This window comes from Branchiostoma belcheri, unplaced genomic scaffold, assembly GCF_001625305.1.
Source record: "Branchiostoma belcheri isolate BF01 breed outbred unplaced genomic scaffold, Haploidv18h27 scaffold27, whole genome shotgun sequence".
Lineage (NCBI taxonomy): Eukaryota > Metazoa > Chordata > Leptocardii > Amphioxiformes > Branchiostomatidae > Branchiostoma > Branchiostoma belcheri.
Genome location: NW_017803876.1, coordinates 1144974 through 1154304, shown reverse-complemented (window position 1 = coordinate 1154304; position 9331 = coordinate 1144974). Strand labels below are relative to the sequence as shown.

At 41.4% G+C, this 9331-nt stretch overlaps 1 protein-coding gene across 4 annotated transcripts in view; it reads left to right on the top strand.

Annotated features, from left to right (window-relative positions):
- LOC109472227 (kin of IRRE-like protein 3) overlaps positions 1-6401 on the top strand; it is a 68847-nt gene extending 62446 nt beyond the window's left edge. Inside the window, exons 8-12 of one of the 4 annotated variants that reach the window (XM_019771839.1) lie at positions 2560-2856; positions 3331-3441; positions 4079-4117; positions 5271-5413; positions 6032-6401. In XM_019771839.1, the coding sequence (XP_019627398.1) occupies positions 2560-2856; positions 3331-3441; positions 4079-4117; positions 5271-5413; positions 6032-6238 (797 nt within the window). In that variant the 3' untranslated portion in view covers positions 6239-6401. Of the gene's footprint in view, positions 1-2559; positions 2857-3330; positions 3442-4078; positions 4118-5267; positions 5414-6031 lie in introns of all 4 variants that reach the window. The other 3 variants (XM_019771838.1, XM_019771840.1, XM_019771841.1) reach the window with 3 other exon arrangements.
- The last annotated feature ends 2930 nt before the right edge of the window (positions 6402-9331 follow it).

Here is a 9331-nt window from a genome sequence, read left to right as displayed (position 1 = left end):
AAATCTATCCAGTTGCCTGCCCTGAGTAACTGTTACCTAGGCATAAACCATACATTTTGAAATTTTGTATTTTTTTTTTCAGACGGGCCAGAAATCGTGAAGACGACTGGGCAGGTTATTGTGGACAGAGGGACCTCGGCAGCGCTGGTGTGCAAGTGGAGCGGAAACCCTCCCCCCACCATCATGTGGACCAAGAAGGGCTCCTCCTCGGTTCTGGGTACAGGAGACACGCTCAGCTTCCCCATCGTGGACCAGAGCCACTCCGGCACCTACGTGTGCACCGCGGTGGTGCCTGGGTCAGGCGAGGACTCCAGGGAGGTGGTGCTGGTCGTCAACGGTGAGCCAAGTTCATCTTTCTTTTCTTTTATCTGTTTCAGCTCTAAGTTTGATGTTAGAAAAGTTCTCTTATGTTTAACAGTGTGGGAGTCAGGGATCACCAGAGTGTTATTGTGCTGTGATTTTTACTGGCATGTCACCCACCGCACCTCTATGTTTGTTGTTCCATCCTTTCTTTCTTGACAACCTCTTTGAAAGATTTTCTGCCAAATTACCGCTGCAGTTCCAGAACAGGCTGCTAGGGAGACCAAACCTACAACACTTTTTCCCTCACTGAAAAAGCTATCTGCCACCAAAATATCAAGGCCCTACCTAGCATGTCCAGGACAAAAGGTAAAGAAAAAAATGACTTTCTGCTGCAGTACTAAGGGCAACCAATAGGAAGCCCATAATTGACCTTGACCTTGGTCTTCACAAGACCTACATGTACCTACATACCAAATATCATCACAATTCATTCAAAAGCAAAAGTGAGGGTCAGAAGCTGAGGTGGGGGTCAAAAGCTGACCACAAATATACAGAAACACACACAGATAGACAGACCAAAAAGATTACATTTTCATGGAGGTAACAATGTCTTGTTTCTTAGGTTGATGTATCAGATTGGCTTCCATCCATAGATGCTTAACTCCCAGGGTTTGACAAGTCACCAGAAGGATACAAAATGCAGAACCATCATATTTTACACAGGATGCATTAGGCCTGTGTTAACCTTCAACTTCAAAGTGCAGAAATGGCAGGAGATTGAAAACATGACAAGTCCAACTGATGATAATAATGACAATGAACACACTGTTAAGGTACAAGAAAACAGACTTGTTTTGTAACAGCTGCCTACTTTAAAATATTAATGTTACTTCCGCTGATCTTTAAGTAACAAATGCTGCAAACCAAAAGTTAATGTTAATGTAAACTTCTTTTACTCAAGACTTGAACATCTATCCATTGCTGGACTCATGAAAATTACTGAAAAATTCACTTGATCTAATATGGAAATCAGTATGAAAACTGTCTACCATTGGTTTAACAGTAAACCAAATACTCCTCAACACAACAGGTGCACCTAGTTAGAGTAAACCCAAAAAGAGTATCTGTCATTGGCCTTCTCTGGAGGGTATAAGAGGATTCCAGCTTTGCACCAAAGATAGGTAAAACCTGTGCCTAACAACCTGTAGTAAACACTAACAGCTACAAGTATGGATCCCGTATGGTGCTGTCAGCAACAGGAAATGAAGAAAATGTAAGGAGGTGCATTCCTCGCCCCAGGCAGCGCTATTATCTTTAAAGAGATTGACTCTGCTAACAGGTGACTCGCACTGACCCGCTTCTACCCATACAAGTGCTTGGGTTGCAAATGTGTAGCCTGGGTACCATCCTGGTTAGTTTACGTCCGCTCCCGAACAGTCGCTACCGACGAACCCAGGCTAGCAAATGTGCTGGAAAGTCTGGAACTCACAATTAAAGTGCTCTAGCTTAGAACAAAGATAAAAGCAGTCTGGAGCATTTCCTAGGAAGGAAAGATTAAGTGTTTATCCACTGGTATCTCTGTGGTTGATCCTCCATGCTGCCAAATTGGTTGCTTCTTTTCTCGCTAAGTGAATTCGTGTTAAAGTGAGAGTCATGTTCCAGGCTCTTCCATGAGTGTGCCAGAAGTTAATCTCTGAACGGATGTGCAGCAGTCTCTTCCTTACCCATCTTTCCTCTTCAATTCTTCTGAAACTAAAAAGAAAGACTGGATGCCAGTGTTGCCAGGGCTAGTATACAGGCTATATGCTCCAGGGCCAACATGTCCCCAAAGAAATTTTACCACAAACCCCTTCATTTTCAAACTGAGCAGGTTCTAACTGTGGGTTGTCCTGTATATTAACCCTCAGAACAGTCTGGCATCAAAGCTAAGATAAACAGACAGGACTAGAAATATCCCTATCATCGATTAAAAACTGGAAGGTCTCTCTCTTGTAAATGTTTGTATGAAACTACATTTATCATTGATACATGTTGATAAACCTTACATGCATTATATTGTTCATTTAGTTGTTATTTTGACTCACTGTTATCCTGTGTCTTTCCCACCCACTGCTGGTGGTGGTCTTGTGTCATGTCTGGTCATGCCAGCCACTGGACTTGTCTGTCAAGGTACGTACAAACTTGTGTTTTAGTCCCAATTAATTAATTGCCTTGCTGTAAAGTCTGCCTTGCCTTTGCTCCCTCCCCCTTCATTAGGCCCACCAATAATCTCCAGTTTCGAAGTGCAGTACGCTTCCAGCGGCGCCGAGGGGCAGATCGAGTGCTTGTCCTCCAACAGCCCCCCTCCCTCCCGCATGGCATGGACATGGAATGGCGTTATGCTGGACTCGGGCACGGAGGGCCGCTTCACCGCGGAGCAACGGGACGTGCATGGGGGCAGGCTAAGCGTGCTCACCATCTCGAAAGTGCAGGCCAGCGATTTTGCGGAGTATAACTGCACGGTGTGGAACAGACTAGGGTTGATGTCCAAGATTATAACCCTGAGACAGAAAGGGCTTTGTCTCAACCCCACGGGTTGCTCTGTTAAACTTGAAGGAATGAACTGTATGCAGATACACCTCAAACAGTCAGAAGTATCTATGAAGTTGAGTCTTGCAGTTTTAAACCTCGAGGAATGCCATGCATCTTGATTTCACAGTCTTGGTATCAGAATCTGTATGATGCACCTATGGATGTAATACAATAATGGATGTAATGAATAAGAGAATGTGACAGGCATGGACTGAAGCAGCTTCCTGTTTCTTGTAAATGATTCAAAACAGAAAAAATATTGGCTCAATCTTTTTCCGTTGACACATGTTTACATACCTTAGCTGTCAATTTTTATTCTTAAATTCTCAAATGTCATTTTCTGCAGTTATTGTTTGAATTTTGTTATTAGTTATTAGTCTGTACAGTTAGCTATATATGGCTATATAGGTTCACTATGTAACACACAATCTGACTGGACTTTTGATTCCACTGTAGAGCCACTCCCCCTAGCAGCTATAGTGGGAGGTGCAGTTGCAGGTCTGGTGCTGATCCTGGTGATTGTCCTGCTGGTCTTTGTGTTCTGTCACAGGCGGAGAAAGAAGCAAGGTGAGTTCACCACTGTTAACTGTCTCTGCTGGTCAAGTGTTGGTGTGTAACTACAGAGTAAATTGAAGACTGTATCAAGTACAGTAGATTCATTCTTCAAGCTAACTGACTTTGAAGTGTGCAGACTACAGCTCAACTTCAGTTAGTGACAGGCTGAATGAAAGTTCTAAATGGGAACTATACAGCTCCAGATGTCTTACTGAGGGATGACTGTGGTACATTGTACACTGTAGATGTTGGTTAGCTTGAGGAATGAATCCACTCCACTTTATATACTATAGAGTGAATTGGGACAGGTAAACGCATTTGTGTTGTTATGTAGATGAAAAAATTGATTGAACTTTATGAATGAGGTAACAATGTTGTTAGAAGTACAGTAACTTCACATCTCACATCATCAGTTCATGTTAACATTGTTACCGGTATTACAGTAGATGTGGAAGGTTTGTCATCATCGGGAATGGTACATAATGCCATGGGTTTCAATCCATTGAATAACATTTTAACAAGTTGATTGAATGTACACATGGTGAACCCACTTGTTGTATGTTCCAGTGTGCCCATGCATGTTATTGTCCACCCCCCACCCCCACTCCAGTGTATTAACACATGTTCACCTGCCCCCACCATACCACAGGTGCCAGCAATGAGTCCATTACACGCTTGGAAGTCCGAGGTCAGCATTCCTGATTTTCCCTTTGTTGTTAGTTGCAACACAACTCTTGCTGGCCTGTAGCCTTGCTTCCTCTCTGTCTCCTTCACAGGATTTGTTCATGGTGGAAATTTTTGGAAACAATCATAAGTTCAACACCATAATTCCACAGTGAACGTCTGTGTCTTTCCATGTCTTCTAAACCATATACCTACCCTCAGACAAGAACTAACAACATCTTACTGAAGACTGTCTTCCTTCCTGTAACATTTCTCTGTCTTTACCAATAGCTTTCCTATTTCAGGGTTATTTTCTCTTTCTTTTTTTTTTCTGTCTTTTTCATCCCATTTTTGTTACCTAGCATTTCTCAGCAGTTGTAACAAGAAATATGTTGAATCTGAGGTTGGAATCGTTTCTATGGCAGTTATGATGAGGATAATTACTTAGATATACCAGAGAAATACTTAAAAGGGGAAAGGGAAGCTTTGTAAACACCTTGTGTTCTTCTAGTCTTCCTATGTATTCTCCTTCTATGTATACCCTCTCTTTTCTTTTACAAGCCTGTCACAACAGATGACCTGGTAGGTTCAGAAGTTACAAATGTATGTGTCCTTGTGAATTGTGACCTATGTGTGGTCTCATGTTAGAGGTGCTCTGTTTGGTGTTCAACAGAATGCCTCAGGGCCATGCTATGTTGTGTACACATTAACCAGGGTTGGGCTTGGGAGCGAAGAATATTCCAATGGAAATGTTACATTGTCCTGCCTTTTTGTTTGGGATGAGATTAATTCAAAACTTGTCACACAGTGTTTTAGCCAGCCTAAATTTTTTCTGCCATATCAGTTTTGTTTGATGTAACATCATGTCTAATGCTGAAGGCCCACAGTGTTGCACTAGAAACAGTAGGTGCAACAATCCCTTGAAGTCATGCTCCTTTGGAAATTTTGAAACCTTGACCCTCTAAAACACAATTTTCTGCATTTCGTCAGCAGCAAAATTCCGTCAAATGATACACTGGCTAGAACATTGCTGTCACGTATCATTGTTGGATTTAAATAAAGAACTATAAAAAAGATGAGACAATATATCCTTATTGTGCTTCAAACCTTAGTTTTTGTCTGTCAAATGTAATGATAGTTGTACTGAATTCTCATCTTTTTATTTTTTTCTTAAGCAGATGGGCAGGAGACCCCGCCCAAGGAGAAGGTTGAGATCATCCACAGGGACCACGAAGCAGCCAAGGACAAGGTTCCCCCTCCCCCTCCCCAGAGAAAGTACTATATCACAGCTGACTACGACGACAGGGACTACTCCTCAAAGGTGGGCTTTGTTTAGTCTCAGGTTAACAAAGATTTACATGTAGGTTCAGCTTCCTTGTTACTAATCTAACGAAATTGCAGTGTGAACACAGGCTAATTTTTGACACATTTTTAGCTGTTTTTGTCAGGATTTCTCCTTTTTTCAGGATTTCTGCTTTTTTACATGGATTCTGCCCTGCCAATTTGATACTGTCTTGCAACCACCAAAGGACCTGCTTGGAGATTCGGTCCGCTATACTTGCCTTAATTAGTCAATCATCAGAGTGGCTTCCTGGACATGAGATTGAGAGGTCACAGGCCATGACCCTGTACAATAAAGAACTGTCAGAAGTCATGCTTTATGTTTCCTAAACCTCATCTGTACATGTACAGAAGTCAAAAGGTTTGCTTGGAGTAAAATTTAAGTACTATAAATGTATATCAGGGATGTATCGTCCGTTGTAATTTGTGTATGCAAACTTCTTGTAATTCTGGGAGTTTTATTCCTGCTGTAAGGTTTGCTTTTTGGTGTCGCGTTTAAATAAATAACAGGTATATCAGGAGCTTGACTATGTCACTTACAGTAGCCCAATCACATATAAAAGACCAGCTTTATAAACTTGTTTCTCGCCCTCTCCAGACCAGCCTTGGTGCACCTCCCCCATGGACGCCCCCTGGTGGAACCTACCAGGACTACAAGAACGGAAACCTGTACAGCAACCCCTACAACAACTACTCCAGCTACCCCGCAGTCAGCGAGCACTCCTACGAGCGCGCCAGCATAGCTTCCCGCGCCTCACGAGCATCAGAGGCAGCCAAAAAACCTAGAATGATGACGCATGTATAGAAACGTTGTGGGTGGGGGGATATGCGTATTTTGATTTAGTGCGATAGAAAACAAGGAAACGACAAAAACATACATACATAAAATGCCTGGTCATGGTAGTGTTTCGTTCATCAGTTAGACTGTAGATATATAATGGAGTAGCTAAAAATCAAATTTCTGCCAAGGTGTGTGGCAGTCTCTTAAATAAACATATACTCATACCTCCCCAGTCAATGCTGACCTGTATTTCTGTTTTTCTTCTGTATATTTCCTTCTACACTGGCAGGCAGCCAACACCAACAATTATTATCTACAGAAGATTACTAGTAACCTATAGTGTTGGTGCTTGTACTTGTGAAGGAGAGAGCAAAAACGTACATGAAGTGAAGACATTCTTATGATAGTTTTTGATACCCAAACAAAGTATATGTACTTGCGTGAGTATTTATCTGTTGCAAAGGTGTTGGAAGGTCTTTTCAATGAAGAGAGTGATATGTAACATATACCGATGGTCTAATTACTCATTAATTACTCAAAATTGTCATTAGAAAATGTTATTCCACTGTTTACAGATTTTGTAGCACTGTTAAATCCATGTCCAGGTATATATTTCGTCTTCATAGTCAAAGATGTACAAGTCGAGGTATACAGTGAAATCAGGTGTATTACATGTACTAAGCTACTCAGACTGCTAAAAGGTGAACAAATGCAACTGCACTTGTCAGTGGAAAGACACTGGCAGCTTGTCATATCTCCTGTGGTAGAAGTATGTACAATGTATTATACGATAAGTGGATTCGATATGTTGTCGCTGTACAATATATATGTATGCAGAATGAATTTTTACTTTAAATTTCCTTGTGTCTAATGTAGACTTATTGCCTGCACCACTGTCCATCACATTTCATAAGGACAAGTGCAAATCAGTGAAATACAAGAAATTTTATTCAAGCAGAGTACATCACAAAATTTTATCTTGCAAAAACTGACAATTGAAGTAGATAGGCTAGATTGAAATTTAGATAAATGCATACATGATGTTTGCTGCAGTTTGTTGATCACTATTTTGTGCACCCAGCATTGGAACACTGACACTGGCATTATAATAGATAGAAAGACGGGCAATAAGTTGATCAAATTGCCAATTTGGATACAATATGTACTTTGATCTGTAAATATGTTGTAGCAATAGCGTGCTCATGTTGTAGCAAAGTAGTGTAAAGAGAACTGTGACAGCAGTTTGTTGTCCTGTGGCAATTGTACTTAATTTGACATTATATCAATATGTGTCAGACATGTAGACACTGCCTTTTTATGTAAATATTGCTTATGTTCAGTACTACATGGATTATAGCTTTGTACAGAAAATAGCGTCTTAACCATGTCCTGAGGAGCAAAATTTACTTTTATACTTATGTAAATGGCATTTTGTAAATAACTAACGACTTTAGTATTGTGACTGAGCTTCATACTTACAAATTCATTATATTCTGGTGCTCTGCATGAAAGCTTACAAATAGAGAGGCAGTAGAAGGTAGGATAGGGATAGGAGTATTTTAACAAAGCCCACTTTTTGGGATGTCTCTATTAACACTTTTATTGACATGTACTTAAAGTTCCTTGATCTTTTTGGCTTTGAAAGCCTTTTATTTATCGATCACCATATCTGTACATTACTTGTCCTGTGTGTTACACAGTATGTGTCTTTGCATTGTTGTCAATAAAGCAATATACAGTAATGGTGTCATCTGTACTTTTGTATTTGTGGTTGGACAAGTCACATGTCACTGGGTGGGATGCCCTAGATAGGGCTTTGTCCAGTATCATATAGAATAGAATAGAATAGAATAGAATAGAATAGAATCATTTACACCTCTAGTGTTGGAAGCATATGTATATGTCGGGGAGAGGCTCCAATTGGATAAACTCACTGTCAAGGGACGCAAGATGCGACATCCAAAATAGATTCTAACGTCTGACATTTATTGTTGCTAAGGAGACATGGGAACATGCAGTTTTATTTTCAATTTAAAGGAATATCATAAAAATATGTTCTTACCTAGTGATGTTATGAAATTTAGTCTATTCAGCAACACATTACGACTATGATTAGTCATACTGTGATGCTATCGCCTTCAGTGGTGATTTAATCAATGCAACCTTTTATGTAAATAATTCCGGGTAATACACGCCAGTAGCAAAGACCTCCAGTCATAAATGTGTATTTGTAAATGACATTGAGTAGCAGGAAACAACTCTATAAAGAGATGATTGGGAAATCCAGGTTTACAACTTGATAGTCTGCACAGCTGGGCAGCTTTACTGTTCTTACACAGGGTCTGTAACGAGGAGTCATAAACTTTTTACTCCGGGATAACGATGTAAAAGATAATCCTTTTTGCCACGTATTGTTACGGCAGTGTTATCGATCCATCCATCATTTATGCGAAAGTCTTCAGATCTCCTCCTTCACGAAGTCTCAGTTTCATCCTTTAAGAACGATGTTATAATTTCTCACTTGGCTGCTGGATTAAACTGTTGCTACAAGGCAGAATAAAACGACGTTTGGCAGAATGGTGGTAGGGGAAAGGCACTTCACACGACTGTCCTTATTTCTTCAGGCTGGGTGGAATTTGGTACCCCAACCCGATTGGGCCAAGTTGACCAGGGTAGTGGACCGAGTTGACCGTAGTTGATCGAGTTGACCGAGTTGACCAGGGTAGTGGACCGAGTTGACCGAGTTGACCAGGGTAGTTGATGGAGTTGACCAGGGTAGTGGACCGAGTTGACCGAGTTGACCGAGTTGACCAGGGTAGTGGACCGAGTTGACCGAGTTGACCGAGTTGACCGAGTTGACCAGGGTAGTTGACCGAGTTGACCGAGTTGACCGAGTTGACCGAGTTGACCAGGGTAGTGGACCGAGTTGACCGAGTTGACCGAGTTGACCGAGTTGACCGAGTTGACCAGGGTAGTGGACCGAGTTGACCGAGTTGACTGAGTTGACTCACGGGTATGGACCGAGTTGACCGAGTTGATCGAGTTGACCGAGTTGATCGAGTTGACCAGGGTAGTGGACCGAGTTGACCAGGGTAGTGGACCGAGTTGACCAGGGTA